Source organism: Calidris pugnax, unplaced genomic scaffold, assembly GCF_001431845.1.
Source record: "Calidris pugnax isolate Ruff unplaced genomic scaffold, ASM143184v1 scaffold95, whole genome shotgun sequence".
Taxonomy (NCBI): domain Eukaryota; kingdom Metazoa; phylum Chordata; class Aves; order Charadriiformes; family Scolopacidae; genus Calidris; species Calidris pugnax.
In genome coordinates this window covers 10921518-10940465 of record NW_015090885.1, presented here as the reverse complement: position 1 = coordinate 10940465, position 18948 = coordinate 10921518, and the positions used below count along the sequence as shown (strand labels likewise).

At 38.0% G+C, this 18948-nt stretch overlaps 1 protein-coding gene across 1 annotated transcript in view; it reads right to left on the bottom strand.

Annotated features, from left to right (window-relative positions):
* GUCA1C (guanylate cyclase activator 1C) overlaps nt 1-15649 on the bottom strand; it is a 28589-nt gene extending 12940 nt beyond the window's left edge. The window contains exon 1 of the mRNA XM_014947173.1: nt 15458-15649. Coding sequence (XP_014802659.1) covers nt 15458-15649 — 192 coding nt within the window. The remainder of the gene's footprint in view (nt 1-15457) is intronic.
* Between the last annotated feature and the right edge of the window lie 3299 nt (nt 15650-18948).

The window sequence follows — 18948 nt, the reverse complement described above, 5'->3', positions numbered from 1 at the left end:
GGTCTCTTGTGCAACATAATTGGCATTACAGCTTCGTACAGGATCTATGGGCCGCACCGTCTTAACCTATGGATCTCAAGTGCTGGGTCCTGACAACCAGCTGCTAGAGCGTTGGTAAATGTAGTACATCTGGACTTGTACCATGCACAAACCATGTCTTTGATCCAGGCATGCTCTACAGCGTGATCGACCTACTGGCTAATGCAGCAAATCTCTATGGCAAACACAGTGAGCCTGGACACGCTGTGCACAGATGGCAAGGAAGGGGCTATTTAGTGATGTGAGGACACTTCATGGTGTGCACTATGAGTAGTGCTGTCCCATTGCATAGCTTTCCAATCCAATCTCATCCAATCCAATCCAATCCAGCATCAAGACAGTGATGCAAGGCAAATTCAACTGGAATATTACTTAATAGCACTTGCCTACATGAATATTTTGAATTTTTTTTTTAAAGAGAAAGTTTCTTGGACATTCAGATTACCCTTTTTGAAATGCAAAAAAAAAATAAAAATAGAATAAAGCAACTGAATTCTGCAATGCTCTATTAGAAATCTGAGACAGACCTCACTTTAATGACCCATGTAAAGAATTAGCCTGCCATGACTGATGGTGCTGTGCTGCTACTGGAGAATTACCTCTGGTCTAAAACTTTTAGATAATAACATCAAATCCTATAGTCAAGAATTCAGCTGTGCTGACATTAAGCAAGTGATGATTTTAATGATAATGATAATGTTAACATAGGCTCTTAGCTGATAATGACACATTATTATAGCATAAGTTAGTACAATCATAGCAGTAAGTCCTGTGCCAAATCACTAGAAAAAAAAAATGAAGATTGTGAAATTGCACCAGTAATTGTGGGAAGTCCTTACAAAGTAATAGATTCCTTTTTGGAATCAATATATAAAATTGGATGTAAAAAAATTCTAGAGATAGTTAAGAAGAACAAAGACATTCTTTAAGACAATCTATAAATAAATAGTGTTTCATGGAACCAGGTGAGATATTCGTAGAAGATAGTTTCTATCCCACGGAATTTCTTATAAGGGTACAGTACCTTTCAAAGGCACTTAAGGCACTGCCTTAAACAGAACAAAGCATAATTTAACTTCCTCATTTACAGTAATCAGGTTAGTTACTTTCCATTTGAGATAATTTTATGCAACATTACTTGAGATTAAGGGGAAGTAAATTGTTTAGTTTTGTTGTTTTTGTTGGATTGTGTCTGAAACTAATGGGAAAAGGATTTGTACGTGTATATGTACATGTCAGCTCCAAAAAGCCTGAATATTTCACAAAGTGAGAATTTCCTGAATTTTGTTACTTCTGAAAAATAATTCTTTCTACCTAAAAAATATGTTGATTCTTATTTTCTTCTAGGGTTCAAAATGAGAAAAAGCAAGAGTTACACTTCCCTGGGCAAAGTGGTAGTGCTATCCACAAGTGGTGGGCCAACACAAGAACCACAGAAAAGGAGCAGCATAAAACAATGCATGTCTTGGCAACCACAATACCAGCTTATATGGCTCTTGCCCCATGTTGTAGTGCATAATGCAGATGTTGCTGCTGCAACCTTACTGACATGGTTAAGCTGTCTGGTTAGAGTAATTAAGAAAAGTGTGCTTGTTGAGACAGTCATTTCAGCCTGAAGACATCTCTAAAATTATGTGTGCAGCTGAAACTTATGTTTGCACAACTATTTAAAGACTTAGGATACAAAAAAGGAAAATTGTTCAGGAAAGCTTAGGAAAATATTTCTATAATTATCACCACCTCTAACCCAGCTTTGGACAACTATTAACTATTGCACCTGGTTCTATTATGTCAACTTTGGTAATACCTGCAAACATGTAAGGATGCAGCAAACATTCTAGGCAGTTCTTAGACAGCCTGACAATTCATATTACAGCAGCTATTCCTGGTCCTGAGGACACATCGGAGCAAGACAATCTGAGAAAGAAGCCCAACTGAAGATCAAGTTTTCCAGCAAAGGACAGTTAACAAAGATGCCCTGAGACATTATAATTAATCCCAAAAGAGGTGGAAACACTTAATATTTCAGTTCCAGATAGTGCTCACCAAGTATTGCTCACTAGCAGTCATTTTATTTCATCTTTTAAGAGCTCTTCATGCCTTCAATAAGAACATGGAAGGCAGCTATCATATAGCAATAGGAAACTGTTGCATAGTTGGGCCATGTCAATCTTTAACAAAATACGTCTTCAGTAGAATCTAGCAACTAATTGCCTGATATCAATGAAAATAATATTCCTCTGTCTCTCAAAATTCCTAAGAAGGGGAAAAAATGGAGGTAGTAAAATATTGAAAGTCAAATGAAGAATGACTTGCATTAACCATAAAAACATTTCAGAAAAGTATTACATCTTTCCGTGAACATTGGCACACTTTTCTTGGAATATGGGGTGCAACCACTGCTTTCCTAGAGAAACTCATGGCCAAATGATTTGCATTTCCTTCTACTGTAATACCTGAGAAGATATACTTGGTTAATCCTATTCTTGTTCCTATAACCAGAGAGGATAACATCTATTCCTAGCCAGAACCCAGAATCAGATGATGAAAAGTCTACCTGAAAGTCAGAACTATAAAGACACAGCAGGACAGTGGGGAACGAGCTCAGATGAGGAAAAAAGAAATGGTGGTCTGCCTCCCAACATTTATCAGCATTGTTCAAAATATGAGTGAAGAGAAACTCTTATTCTTCAGGGAGAAAAATATAAGAGATATAGCTTGAGATTTAGTGTACGTTGCTATGCAGTCATTTTGACACGCAACAAAGTTCTATTGAAGTAACATTTTTGCATTTCTTACCTGTTCTACATCAAACAGCCTGTTTTAACTTTCTTCTTTAGATTTTAAAATGGATTCCTTTTAAAATCTTTTTAATCGTTCTAATCTGCATAACGATGTCAGATGAACTCTAGTTTATCACAGAACTACTTTAAATTTTAAATGAAAAAGCACAAACTAGAAAGATGACTGAAGACTGACATCCTTATCTAAAGGATCCTTATCTTAAACTCTTTGCTGTGGAGTGTCCATTTTTCTGTGTCTACCAACTTTATCTCTGCCTAAGAAGCGTAGCAGAAAATAATGCTCTCTTTTGAAGACTGTCCAATGCTTTATAAAATGTTAACAGAAGATCCTTGAACTTGCATAATTTTCCTTTGGTGCCACATACCTATTAATCTTTACTTTTCACAGTATATCCTACCTTTTAAAATTAAATTTTCTTACAAAGCAACAGACACTTATTCCTGTAGCTAGTTTCAATTAATTGCAAAATAAGCAGTAAGAAAACTACAATTGCAACAACCCATTTTCAGTACAGTACTTCACATGTTAAATTGCTATGCAAATTTTATCCTTCACAGGTCATAAGAAACCAGTTTATCAATTAATCTATGCTTATATGTTGATTTTTATTTTAGTGGTGGGAAAACCTATGCCCAAGCCAGTGGAAGTGGATGGAAATGCTCTGGGTTCCTGATTTGAAGAAAGAAGATTTTTTTTTAGAATAAGAGTTAAATTGTAGCAGTGCTGACTATAGAATGTTACCTTAGTTGTGTTTAAAAACAACTAAAACTTCCAATATATTATGGATACACCAGACAATTGTCTAGATATGCTCTGTCCTTTAACATTGCTGTAAAATCATTTTGAAGGATATAATCTCTCTGAAATATGATACATATTCTCACAGAGAACCAAGTGTACATCAGTATACTTGGCAAGTACTGGAGTATTTTAGATAAACGTTACTGTTTTCTCTCTAAAATTCATCAGTTGGACTGCATGACAGTTATGCATGGACTGAGATGCAGAGGGAATAAAAAAAGCAGGAGGAATTCAGCTTAGTTTTATGTGGTTGCAGCTTTTTAAATTTTGTATTACAAATAGCTTAAGGGTGAAGAAGACTGAGATAATTTTTCCCTAAAATGACCTAATATAGGGAATCTTTTAAAAAATCAACTCTGTTGCACTTCTATTTTAATAAAAACATTATTTTTGAAGGCTTTCATTGGAAAGCTGTGGCAAAAGATAAATCCACCATTTATTATATTGCCAATGCCATTGTATAAATAATGCTTGCAAGTATTAATGTATGAGTCATGAATAAAATGTTTGCCTAAATGCTACCTCCTGCACTCCTAGTGATAATCTCAAGGAAAGTTAACTTTGCAATTACAGTTCTGAACATTCAGCAACTTTATTTTTCACTGGAGCTAAGAACAATGAAGAACAACTTCCATATTCACTACCATGTTTATTTGTTTGTTCATTTAATTATAAACAAAGCATCCCATGGAGGTCAAAGAAGGGATAAAAACTCTCAACATAGAACCCTTGTTTATAAGAAACATGGAGAAAGTAAAGACATCCACATACTTGGTGTATAAGGTCATTTAATTATGAAACAGCTGGTGGTCTGCACAAGAGACACACCAGAAATGGTTAACATTTATTTAGTATGTTCCTGAGAAGAAAGATTTTAGGACATAGCTTACGTCACTAATCTCCAATAGAAACAGGCACTGACTGGAAACAGCTTTTATACATTGAACAGATGCACTCTTGTTGAGCCAGAAGTGTGAATACCTGTACAGTACTATGCTCTGCCACATATAAACACACAAGATAACGGGGTCCAAGAAGCCTTACAGCCACAGCATTGCCTCTTTGGCATGGTAAATTAGTGCAATGCTCTGAGCTTACAAGGTCTGCCTGTTGCCAAGACCAGAGGTAACCTCAATCTCTACATGACATCGAATTGTGCTGTGAAGATGTAGTATGTGCAGTCACCACAGTCATTTCCATGAGTGGGGAACTGGACTACTCTATTATCTCCACCCAAAAGAAATCTAGGCAATGATAAGGTTTGGCTTGCAAATGAATTCTTTTTGGTACTTGTATAGATGACTTGAGTAAAATAAGCTTCCACTAGGCTTTCAATCTGTCACAAATTGTCAAAAAAACCTACCACGCTGCCATAATTCCTTTTTAACTGGCAAGTTGTTTTTGTTGTTTTTTTTTAAAAATGGAAATCCTAAGTAGGAGAAGGATTTTGTTAAGAGACTTCAGCTGGAAGCAACAAGGGTAACAAGGCGGTGGAATGCAATTCACAGCTGTAATTGCCTCCCCCCCACCCCCCCATCAAGTCCCATTGGTATCTTATGAGGTTAATATTCCACACCTTACCTGCTAGAGGTTTTAAACCAGGCATACATTAAACACAGAGGAGAAAGCCTGTGCACCTTTGAAGAGTGTTTTATCATCTTGTTGTATGATTGAATACTTCCAAACGTGGATGACCCCAACTTAACTCAAGGAGCATTAGGCTGCTATAATTGGAATTGTAGATTAATTTAGCCCTAACACTTTAGCACAGCTTTCTAGGCAGATTCCTATTTGTGAGAAAATAGAAGCCTATATAAGAAAGATATATTTTATGCTGAGAGAGGAGACTTTATTAAGAGACTTAGATCAACTGTAAACTAGTCCCCAGATGATATGTTTTTATATGCAAACTGAAGTCATAATAATTTTAAACTGTAGAAGCCCCACTATTAAACCATGGCCACAAAAGTTAGATAGGAAAAAATCAGATCATGTATCTATAAAAATCAGCTGGAGGCAGGATGGGAGAAGTTTCAAGTTCACTCGCAGTCTAGCTAAAGAGCATTTCTATATAAAGGATACTATTAAGAGAAAGGAAACAACTTCTATCAAGAACTTTTGTATACTTCACCATTCACTGGGACAATGACCCTTCTATTAAAAAGCAACAATCAGACAATAATACCGTAGCAAAGGAAACAAAATTTTGATCTACAAACCTGAGAAGCTGCTGTAGTACCAAAGGAAACTGAATGCAAGCAAAAACGCAAATGACCAAACTATTTCTGAGTTTGTGTTTTATGCAGGCAACCACTTGCATCCATTAACTTACATGGCTTGGAGATGAAAGATTTATCACCTGGTTATTATTGCACGGTGCCTAAATGTTTTACACAACTTCATGGAAGAATAATGACCCCTTATCTATACAATCATAGCTACTCTTTCAGAGCACATAGTGTGATACTCCAAGTCAGACATCTATTGACCACTCATAATTTGTACTTAACTAAAAGCACTTTTCAGGATCAAATGCTACATTTCTACCAAAAACCCCAGGAAGGAGAAAAAGCTGTAGAAAGGGTATAGGACAAAATGTATGGAATAAGGAGTTCCTCTTATGTTACCTCATCAATAACATACAACATTCCTTTCCCCTGCCCTGAGAGGCTGGTCTATTACCACTTTATTCCCAGCGTAGCCACATAAAAACCATCATATCTATGTACTTGAAAAGTGTTTGATTGATGTTTTTTATTTCTAAAAGTATACTTCAAAAATTGTGGTCATTAATTTTGGTAATGAAGGAAAAAACATAGTTAAACTTATTAAGAGAGTGCTGTTAACAGTGTTAGAAAAAGATAGTAATTCAGGCTATATGGTAACAGAAATGCAATCGTTATAGTGAATAGAGATTAAAATACAATAAAACTGTAAATCGCTGTAAGAAGTTGTTGTGGGCTCATGATGTAAGTTTTACATCTTGAGCTTTCCTTTCCATTTTTATACTGAATAAAAATCTATGCTGGTTTCAAACATGCCAGATACATTTTTTTGCCTTGCATCCTTCCCTAGCAGACTTGATCCTCTCAATACCTAACATACCTTTAGAAATGCTCACAGGCTAGTGATCAGCATAGATTTCTGAGCTTTGCTGCACTCTATCTTGATTCCCAGCTGCTTTATTCTTTAATACCCATTCCTTTACTTCCTTTTTGTGGGATTTTTTAATCCTCATTTTTCTTTTCGCTTGGAAGCTAATCTACAGGTTGTGATCTCCTTACTGAAACCACAGCTCAACTCCACATTACACAGAGAGCTGAAACTTTCAGCAAACCTAGGTGTGAAACACTGGAGAAAAAAAAAAATATATCTGTAGGGGTTGAAAGAGGTGTTATGCTAAGACCCTCCAAGACGTGTTCAAGGATCACAATGTCTGTCAATGGCCATGCATGTGATAGACTCTACCTGTGAAGGCTGGCAAGTGCATAGATTTGGGCTTCTTGAGTGGCCTAGTTCCTGTTTGGCAGATGGTGAGGTGCTGCTGCTGGACACGCACAGCCTTCTCTGGTGGAGGGTCTCCTGTTCCAACCCACCCAGCTGGCTGTAATGAACCCTCATTGGTCTGGTATCTGTGACCTTGAGCATTACAAAATAGAGACATGGGAGAAGACAGTATGGGAAAATGCTTTCCCCCAAGGTTGGGCGTCTCCCAAAGGTGTGTTGGTTAGCAATATGATGGGTGATGAAGCAGGTCTTCTACACCCAGTGAAAGGTGCTACACACAAGTACCAGATGGCCAGAACTTTGGCCCTGTCTGTACACCTAAGGAAAATATACATTGTCTGTCTGGGAGCCAGCTATGTTACAGGAAGCTGACTGCAATCACAAGCACTTATTGCAGTAGCAGGGAGGGTAAATTAGAACTACAGCCTGGAGAAGCTGCTCCATCTCTTCATTTGGTAGTCTGGTCTCATAATTTGGGCACTGTGTGTGATTGCCTCATCTGAGTAACATTTTCCCCTCTGCCACAGGTTCAATACAGTACTTTGGACAAATCTGTTTATCTATGCTGCACTTCACCATCAGTTAATTGCAGACTATCTTTTCCTCTCTGTCTAACCTTACTGTAAAAACTTCTTAACTTTGTATTTGAGCATAACAATATTTTCATATGCTTACATACAAGCACAGGATAGAAAATATCCAGTGAACTGAAAGTTACATCTCATTTTCCGAATTGTTTCTTGACATTTTTTAAGTGCCTCTGGAAAGTACTAACAATAGTCCTACTCAAAGCCCTCAAAGCTCAGTCCCACTTCTTCACCTCTAATGTACCATAATGGCAACTCTGTCCCCAATAACAGTTTTGTGAGCCAAGCACAAAGAAGAGCCTGCAGGCTACAACTCACAAACAAAGCAATAGTATGAGATTAAAGAAATAAAGAAAAGAAGGTTTACCTGGTTCAGATCAAAGATATCAAACACTCGTTTAATGTATAGATCTCCCTGTGGATCCAGCCCTTGTAGACCCAGGAGTTTCTTGAATTCATGCAGACTAAGTTGCCCAGATGGGCATTCTCTCATAAATTTGCTGTAATAATGGTGCATCTCTGGGGCAGGGCCATCACCTGGTAATGATTCTTTGGCGCCCATGTTACTACGCAGAAAGTGTCTCTCTTTTTTCTGTTCACATTTATTTCTCTGAGGTTCAGAGTCTTGCTCATGACTAGAACTCAGGGAAATTCTGCATTTAAATGGCCACGGTAAACCTCTTACAACGTAAGTTTCTATTTTTATTTAGTAACTATCTGTACTCATGTGAGATTACCTTTAATGCCCAGTTCTAAACCAGATGGGATTTCAGAATGTGCCTAAAGTAGAAGTAAAGAGGGCCATGCTCTAACTGTAGTTCATGAAAATCCAGGCTCTCCCACTGACTACAAACACACACTTTAGAAAAAGAAAAATGAGGAAGTCCTCAAAGTGGTTGACAGAGTTATATGCAAACCATTATCAACACATCAAAGTCTAATTGTGGATTGACTGTAAGGAATAGCTATGATTTATGTTGTAAGTAAGGATGGAAAAGGTTGAGAATGCAAAAAGGCATGCCCGTTATTACATTTTGTCTGTTGTAGGTGGATTAAGCCTTTCTAAAGACAGAGCCCTTGGGAATCCTCCTTGAGGCATTTCTTATAATGAGAATGCTGTGTGGTGTCTAGAGTTTGTGTGCAATCTCACCCTATATCCCTGCTTTCAGCATGGGTCCCCAGATAAGCCACGCAATTTTGGTCACAAGCCTCATGACAGAACCTTAGTGGAAGAGGAATCTTTTACAGTAACTTCTTTAACTTAACTTGGTATGATAAGTGAATTAAATACAAGTTTTCTTGCTGCTGGTCAGTGCTGTAGTCCTGCTTTTTATTTTACAGCTTTTAGAAGCTGAATTCCTTCTTCCTCTGTATAGTCAGGGAAGGGGTTAGGTATCAATAATACTTCTGTACTGATTAGCTTCTATACAAGGAGATGAGTGGCTCAGGAGCATTACTGTAGCACAGACAAATTCAGAGCTATAAATATCAGTGTTAAACTATAGGATGTTAGAGTGGAAGGAACAAGACACTCCCACTCACTTATCCTTTTCATTTATAAGCACACAGTGGAGTTAAAGAGCACAGTCCTGTGAGGCACTGAGTACCTCATGAAAAATGGCAACCTCCATCCAGCCCAACTCCAGCCAGAGAGCAATCAACATTTTACAGGATCTGGTCAATTTTTGAGAAGGACTCCCATACTCTTAATGGGCTATGCTACAGTTCTCTCCATAAGGACCATAAGGACATCATTATGTTTAAAATCATATACTTCCAAATGTGGTATACGAGTAAGAAGGTGTGAACGTCCTTGAACTTTTGAAGGTGAAAGAGGAAGATAAAGACATTGCCATTGGTTTAGCCAAAACTGGTCCAGCAGGTAAAACACATACAGCAAACTGGATGGTTGGTGTGTTGCCTTTCCCCCAGAGACTGTCTCTGAGCTGCTGTGTGACCCCAGTGACTGACGGAGAGTGGGGACACATCTCAAGCGGGCATCTTGTCTTCAGGCAAGTGGGGGTGAGTGAAAGGGAAGCAAGGACAAGGGAGGTGAAAGCACATAAGCAGACAAACCTCTTGGGTATGCACAGTCTGACAAAAATCCTGAATTTTCTCCTTCATGCTATCATGCCATGCTCTTAAAGCAGTGACCAGTTATTGTGTCAAACACCAGAGAAAGACAGGGCACCAGGAACATGACTTAAGCAGGCTGCTAACTCTGCATGATATGATCAGGTAACTCACCTAGTGCTGGTCATCCTTCCTCTTTTATCTCTTCCACTTGGAAAATGACAGCGCTCTCACATCTCTTCATATGACCTTGTGCGAGCGCCGTTCACAGGATCCCACTTAGGCACAGGGAATTTTGAAGTTGCTCACATCTACTGATCCTTCTCATCTCCCTCCTATTTTCTTCCCCTCCTACCCCACCCCCGCCCTGAAAAAACACATTACTCTACTTGCTTCCAAATAGCAAGTCTTGGGGAAGCGTACCTATGATGACTGAGGCACATGAGAAAGACCACTGCACTGACTTAAAGATGGGGCCCTAGAAGTCAGATTTTTGACAGATTTCTGTCAGATTTCCTATGTTCTGGTAAAAGGGTAAAAAGAAAATGTTATTTTAAAATTGTTCCAGCTGTAATTTAATACCCGTTTTCAGGATGCCTTTACTTTAATAACAATAACTAAAATACCTGTAAAAGACAGCAAAAATACCTGGAAAAAAGGTGATCTGATTTATACTTCAGTCTCACAGCATCCCTCACTCCTAGTGGGGGACTGGAATAGTACATAATATCTGATATTAGACCTGACATAAAAAAGAAGGCGAGTTTTATGGAGCACAACAAGGCTAGAATTTATAACCTGCTGCATATTTTGACAGCACTTAATAAACTCACATACAAAGCATATGCTGAGATAGTAGAAATTCTACAGAAATCACCTGTTCCTGAAGCCAACAGCAATGGGACATTTCTACTTTTATAAATAAAAATAGAAAAAAATCATAATAATGTGGAGCTTAACTGATGAAATTAATATGGCAAAGCCATTTTGAAGAACTCTGAAACAATGGGTATAGAGACTAGTTTGTATATAGGAAGCCCAGTGAAGCAATTCCAAATGAGTTATCTGAAGCAAACTGAACTGATGCTAAAAGATGAAGATAAAATTACAGTATCTATTGAGATCTATATTAGAGATGCCGAGAAGCTTTCTGTAGAAAAGAAAAAGATACAAACAGGCAACAGTGGGACTACATACTTGCACTGAAAATGACAGTTCTGTAATAAAGAAGATTGCTTGTTCAAGGACAGACTGTTGCTAAACTGCAAGAACATGGGGCACACAGAAAATGCACACGGCAGGTAAAGCAAAACTGTCTCTGCAGGAAAACATGAGGAAAAAAAATCAGATTCATTAATCTTGCTCTGAAAATGGTATAAAATATCATTACTTTTGGAAGGGATGATATAATCTAGATTTCTTTAAAAGTGAAAAGGAGGTGGTCTTTTGACAGAGTTTAAAAATAAAAGTTGCTTTTTTTTTAATAAAAAAAAAACCAACTTCACAGCAGGGTGATCAGGAACTATCCTGATATAAAAAATGGCAGAAAAGTAAAATAATAAAGATTACATTCTTTTTCTCTTGGGTATTATGAAAGCAGCAATAACTCGGCTGTAGGCAGCAGATAGTAAATGCCTGTGTTGTGAAACAAGGAGGTTGCACATCTTTCCACTCTGACAGATTCAATCAAATGCTACCTGTTTGAAATGTAAGACAAAAAAGGCAACTACGAGCACTTGAAGTAGCAAATGTTAGGTTTTAAATGCACTTGAATAAAAAGCTTACCTACAGATTATTATTTTTTATCTAAAAATTGTGTCATCTTTGCCAATTAACGTTTTGTCTTTTCCTCTTGATTTTTTATTTCACTCTGACTCACTCCAGCACATTTCCTTTTTCCTTCCTCAGCAATTTCTGACTGCCATTTGCTCTAAAAAATGCCATTTCTCTCTTCAGTGGGACTCGGCTCATGCCTCTGGACTTTGCCGTCTCCCTCTTCTTCCATCCTTCTCCGCACTTCACTGCTATCAGGTGCTGGGTCCTACCAGTGCTGAGCAAGACAGAGATCTGCCACTGCTCATTTCAGTTGTAGAGGGGAGCTACAGGACCACAGAAAGCACTGTTGCAGGCATTCCCATGTCCTATCCTAACCAACTGACTTAAGACCATAGTTTCCTTACCCCTGTCCTGCCATCTCCCTCAATCAACTTCATTGCCATTCCCGCCACGCATATGGCTACTCCTATCTCCAGCCAGCTTCAGAGTCCATTTATTTCTCTTAAGGTAAATGCAACCTACCCTCCCAGCTCAAGCAGACCTGAGTGAGGTGTTTTCAGAGGGATTACCTAGGCCCAAATGAAACAGTCATTAGGATGGGATGCAAAATTCTAGAAAGAGGTTATCCTCCAGGAAGAGCCAGAATTGGATATCCTGGTCAGAAAACTTACGCCATGAAGGCTTTAACTTTTTTAACTTGTTTTTTTGTTGTTTTGTTGTTGTTGTTTTTAAATTCCCAAACTGTGAGGTCCCAAGCATCACCATCTTCTCCCTATGGCCCATCCTATGCTTTTCTACCTGTTTGAATAAGTGTTCAGCTTCTAAATTATGTGTTCCTTTTCCCATGCATGTTACAAGGAGAAGGATCAAACAAGCTTTTCCTCCTTATGTATCTTCAACAGAACAGTAGGTTGCTTTCAAGGACTGCTTTCCTCTCCTTCATAAACCAGAAAGCTTTTGCCCCTGTGAGTCAAGTTTCTCGTAGGACATAACCTCTAATCTCCCTGCCTGAGAGGAGAGGACTCACTAATTTCTTCCTAACTCAAGCATGGGAATGAGGAAAAGAGATGTCGTTGCTACTTTCTATGGCATTTTAGCCATGTTATACACAACAAAGTACATGGGAATATACATAAAATTGCTTAATTATTAAAAAGAATTGATCAAGCACTGGCACAACTTTGTTAGTTCATAATCACGTTCCCTCTGTGCTTGCTAATATGTTTTTACAAGCAATTAACTCCTTGGGTTTGTGTATAGATTTAAAACTGAAACAAAAGGCAGTGATCATTTAAAAATACATAGAAGCGTATTATGTCTGATTCCTTTTTGTACTACTGCTTCATTATTCTTGACATAGAGATTATGAGTGTAACACAATGAAACACGTCCCGGTGATGAGATAAGCTATTGCGCTTAGCTTAGTTGTACGCACTCTAGCCTAAGCTTTTTTTGCCATTAAACTAACCACTTACAGATGTGATTTTGTGGGTGTTGTTAGCCACACACGCTTCAGTGCACCAGTATCTATAAATAACCAGCAGACCATGCATAATGAAATAACAAGTCTTATACTTCCCACAGAATCATTTGTCGTGCAGTTGTTTTCATGTTAATGATTATGGGAAGTGCTCTGAGATTCTGACTTTACGTTTTCCATTTGGAAGTTAAAGACTTAATACAATGAGGGCCCACTCCTGAAGCTGTTATTTTCTTCAAGGTTTCTATTTGCCAAAGAAATGCAGCCTCCCTTGTCAGGTGAGTAAGTGAGGAACACTTTCTTTTTGTAGCTATTGCAAATTCACTGATTTTCCTGAACTCAGCGTTGGCAAGACTTTGGGCTGTGCTTTGCCTTGTGGGTATCAAGGAACTGCAAGTAGGACTACCAACCGCTGAGTAAGGAGAGAGAGGGGCTGTTAAACTGTTAATTTTAAGTGGTCTCATTAGAACTGAAGGGAAAGAGTCCTCTCATCCAGGGAAGACCTAGGACATCAATGAAAAGTTCTGACTCCAGCTGGGAGAAATAAATAGAAAAGAAACTTCTCAACTTTTGCATGATAACCTTTTGCATGAAAGGGGGGAAAAACAAACAAATATTTAATTTTGAAATTTTTTGAAGATACTTGATTTTCCACTGTCTGTAGCTATCATTAGTTTAAATTTGTGAAAAGTAGTTTTCAATTTAAGTTAGTAAATTCTTGTTTCCAGAGTCCCAAAAATCTTAGCATTAAGGGTAATAGGTCTGAATTAACCCCCCTCCCAATGACATTTTGATGCCACAGGCTGTTTTCATGAAGGATTTCAGCTTAGACAAATTGGATTTTTTCCAGTTAATAATGTTACATATACATCCTTACACAACTCTAAATCCCAGTTTCCTGTTTTTATCTGCCTACACAGCACAGCTATTTGGACGAACTTTGGATATTAATGCATCTTGTTTTCTTTTTTCTTTTTTTTTTTTTCCTTTTTTTTTTCTTTTTTTTTTTTCTTCTTTTTTTTCTTTATCCCCACTAGCAATAAAATCCACTGAGTTAAGTGTTTTGGAAGAAAGAAAACTGAGCCAACGGAGAGAGGCATCAGTAAACATTTAATTAAAAAGAGAGACTGTCTTTCCTAATTAGGTACCACTGTTTTGATTCGAGGTGTTCTCCTTTTTTGGTGTCGGAAGTCTTTCCCAAACCGAGCAGACACTGTGCAACTTGCATCTCCTAGTGGCTCTAGTTAGCAAGGCAAGGGTTGGCGGCGGTTGATAATGATCACAGTGGTAATCTCTGTTTGAGTGCTTTTCTAGGCACTTGGAAGAGGCAGGAGCTGTGGAGAAACACCCCGAGGGGCTGGATCTCGCAGATGACATTCCCTGCCTCTTCTTCTCCTTCTTACTGCAGCTGAGCCAAAGAATACATTTATTCCTGCATATTGATTTTGTCCAAGTAGCAACTCTGTCCTGATTTTAACTGTCTTTTCAACACTTTTTCTCCACAGCTTGCATTTCAGTTTCAAAAGGCTTTCAATTAACATACAAAGATGGAATGAGACACTATTTCTTCCTTCCTTACACCCTTTGAAGAATTATTTCTATCTCTTTTTGTCTTAATTTATTTAATTTGAGTTTCGTTTGTTTGTTTGTTTTACATTTAGCTTATTTCTTCCCCCTCCTGTAAGGCTGGTATCTACTTCTCTTATTTTTGCCTGCTCCTGGTTTTGACTTTACTTTTTCCACTGCATTTCTTGATTCTTTCTATTTATCTTTGAAAAAGTAACAAGGTCTTCTGATTTCTGATCTATGCAATAATTAAAATCTACCTTCCTTCCACTAATCAGCTTTAAAAGTTACTACTTTTTAAGGCTTGGGTAGGGAAGTAAAACAGCTGTATCATTCTTTTATAAACGTTCCAAATAAGAATAAAAATGGTGATGATAAAATAAAATAAAGAAAAATTCATTTTAACTGTCTGAAATTGCAGCTCAATAGATCTGAAGTGACTTTGCTTTGGAAATGGTGGGGAAAATAATTTTTAAAAAGGAGAGTGAAGACAGAAATTGTCACACAACCTTCCGATAGTGAAAGAGGGGAACATGAGGGTTTTAGGCCAGTTTTTGTCCAGTCCTACCTACAAGGAATCAGTCTTGTTTAGTAGATTTTTAAAGAGCTCTTCTTTTAAGCAACCTGAATGACATTGAAAAGAGTCCAACAAATCCAGTTTTCTCAGCTTAAGTAATGCTGCACAGCTGCTGGAAATTAATGAGGAAAAAAACATTTCCTGGTTACCTAATGCTTCCTATTTGATATCACTAGGCCAAAGTCCTCTACTGTTCATGCAAACACACACATTCCACGAAGAAAATAGTCCAAGAAAATTTCTTACCTGATTCATGTCAAAGGTGTGAAACACCTGCTCAACATACTTGTTTGCCTGAGGGTTCATATCACGTAAGCCCAGTATTGTCTTAAACTCATAGAGAGAAAGTTGCCCAGAGGGGCAGTAGTTCATAAACTTCTGATACCATTGACTGTTGTCTATTGCAGCAACATCATCAACTGATTCCCCAGCACCCATAGCACCGGCTGCCCTTTCTCTCCATCCACGCCGCACTGTTCACCTTTGCGTAGTGCTCCTATATTCCCTGGCTTACCTCCAGCTAGAATTCACCCAACAAACCAGGAGCTGCAAAACTACCATAAACCTCTTAAAGATCCCCGCAGATCTGGATTAGGCAAAAATAGAAGCTGCACGGGATCATCCTTCGTGATCTGTTTGAATGCAAGCAGGCCTGTCAACAGCTGGGTGCTGCTGTCTGGCCACAGCTACCTCAACGTGTTCCCAGGGCTCAACCCGCTTCTGCAGGGGCTCTTGCAAAACTTGAAATTTGTGCTCACCCCATGCAAGATCCTATGGTCAGGTTTGCAGCCTTGGCGCACAAGCCAAACGTAGTGCTTTGCACTAAAAATGCTCTGGGTAGGATCACTTTGAACGCTTCCCAAACTGTGAAATGGTGTGGCTGTGCTTTGTTTGGAGGGCTTTGCGTTCAGCCCCTTGGAAAACAGGGAGAATCATAAATCCTGCAAAATGCTGACGATATGTATGGTGACTCCGGTGTGTGCCAGTAAGTGTTCATCCAGCTGAAGGAAGATAATATATAAACAAACCATACAATATCATAACATTAGCATTGAAAACAGATAATCTGATAATGTCTCACAGGAAATATCAGGTTATTTAAATAGAAAAAAATGGTGAAATTCTCACACTAGAACCTGCGGAAAGGATATAAATCAGAGCTAGTGAAACTCAGGGAGGGACTTATTAACTCAAGGCAGACTCTTCATGACTCTCCCATTAAAAATACATATTTTGACTTTGATTTAAAATTCTGTCTAATCCAAGCATGTGATAAATACTTTTCATATAATCTTAAGGTAAAAAGAAGTTGGAATATGTCCTTATTCATATACTCCTTAAAAAGTAAGAGTGTGGGGAGGCACTAAAAAGTAATTATATTGCTTCATTTGCATAATCCACTTAACACACACATTCTGTTCACACAGTCTCACTGATGGGTTTTCAGATAATACAGTGATATAAATTTGAATATTTAAAGCATGGTACTTTCAGTATCATAGAAACTAGAAGCTGATAGAGGCACTTCAGATAGAGTGAGATAGAACAATTTCAGGTTCAGGGAGAAGCTTGCAGCACACCAAAGCCTGCTATTTGCTTAAAATCTCACTTCCTAAATGCCAAATACATGCTGCAAGAGATTAGATCCCAAATTCTTTTCCTCATCCGGTAATGTCAAAGATCTGGCAGTGATTTTTACCCATCATGGGAGTAGACTCTGAGCCTCTAACAGAAGAAAAATAACATACAGACTTCAGAAAGAAAAAAAAAAAAGAAAAAAAAAAAGAAAAAGAAAACTAATGCTGCAATTTTCAACTTCAAAATCTAATTGCATTGCAGCGGGTAAGATGTTATGACACTTCAGGACCTTGACTTATGTGTAGCTTCTTGTCATTTCAGCTGGGATAATTTTCTTAAGAGTAGCTGCTGTGCTTTGGACTTAGTATGAGAATAAAGTTGATGAAACATATTGTTTTAGTTGTTGCCAAGTAAGGCTTGTCTTAAGTCAAGGACTTTATCAGCTTCCCATAGAAGCTGAAAGGGATCTTAGGCAGGAAAAGCTGGTCAAAGGCATATTGCATATCATAAACATCATGCTAAGTATATAAATGAGGGTAGGGGACAGGAATCCACAATCACTGCTCGGGATGGGTTTAGCAACCAATTACCAGGTAGTGAACAATTGCATTGCATCCTTAATTTTGTATATTCTTTATTATTATTATTAATAATTACTTTCTCTTCCATTGATGTTCTATTAAACTGTCCTTATCTCAACCCATGAGTTTTTTTGCTTTTTCTCCCTCTTCTCCCTATCCTGCTGAAGGGAAGCAGGGGGAGTGAGTGAACAGACGTGTGGTCCTGGTTTCCCTCTGGAGTTAAACCACAATATTTCCTTCACAAAAAAAATTGTATCTGCTTATTCTGTTAAGAAAGAGTTAAATAGTTTCCGCTGACCAAATGAGGTAGGTTGTTATTCCACTGAAGAGGATGAAGAGACTTGTTTTATCTAACCTGTGAAGAGCTGAGTCATCTTGAAATAAGCTCCTTCAGCTCTAATAAGCATGGAATTGAGCTGGATTTCTGTATTAAGACCAGAATCCAGAAGACAAATGCATTTTGATTGTACTACACATAAGTCATGTGCTTGTTAGAGAAGTGTCGATATAGTCACAATGATCAAGAATAGTATGAGGGTACTGTTACTGAGAAAGCTCGTGCCAAGCTGTAAAAATCCCATATGCGTTACTCTTGGCAAGCTGGTATACCAACAGCTCATTATTCTTCTTACGTAAATTGGTTCCCTAAGCCAGCCTTAGAATGACTTCACAGGAAACACACATTACAACAGACAAATATACACTTCATATCAAACTAAACAGATGTGGAGTGAAACTCAAAGGGGAAGCTTATGAAATCCTGGCATGTGGCTCGAGAGGTCCTGCTCCTCATTTGCCACAGGGTTTTCAGTGAGGCTCTCACAAGACTTCATTCAAGGCAAGAGAAAAATAAAACTGAGCTACAGCTTATCTAGATGCTCTGTGTTGTATCTGAATCCTGTAGTTACACTGTTGCCATTTCATCAAAAATAGTGGTTTTTTCCTATTATTAAAAATGAGAAAGTAAAACATCCAGGTGAGACATTCTGGTTCATTTGATTCATTTCCCTAAGTGTTAAAGAGTTTCCAACCACTACAGTTTACAAATAGTTTGCACAAGGGAAAAAAACTTGACAGCCTTTTATCTGAGAGTAGATGCCATGTTCTTAATATTATATCCAGCTGCAAAGGATACAGACTATACAGTCCCAGGTATATGACTCTTCAAAATTCCACTCCTGCCTTCTAAATAACTTTTCCTGGGCCTGTTGCTGCAACAGCTCAACTAAGAAAATATACAATAAAATCTACACCTCAGATTAAAGTAGCCAATGGAGGATTGTTAGAACACCTTGCTGACCTGGAAATGAATATCAGATCTTTAGTGGGACCTCATTATTAAATAATGAAGTTATAAGCCTAGCATAAGCAGTTTTTATAGTGGATTTTATGAAGCCTAAAGGCCAAGTCGTTGTTTAATTTCATTAAAATAGGGGGAAGACTTCCAAATGGATAAAACATTGAAACATATTTTTCTGTCTAACATGGAACATTAATTAAACAAGCTCTTCTGGAAACAGCAAAACAAAAGCCTAGATTTGTACAGACTCTGTCTTTTGTCCCCTAAATCTCCACACC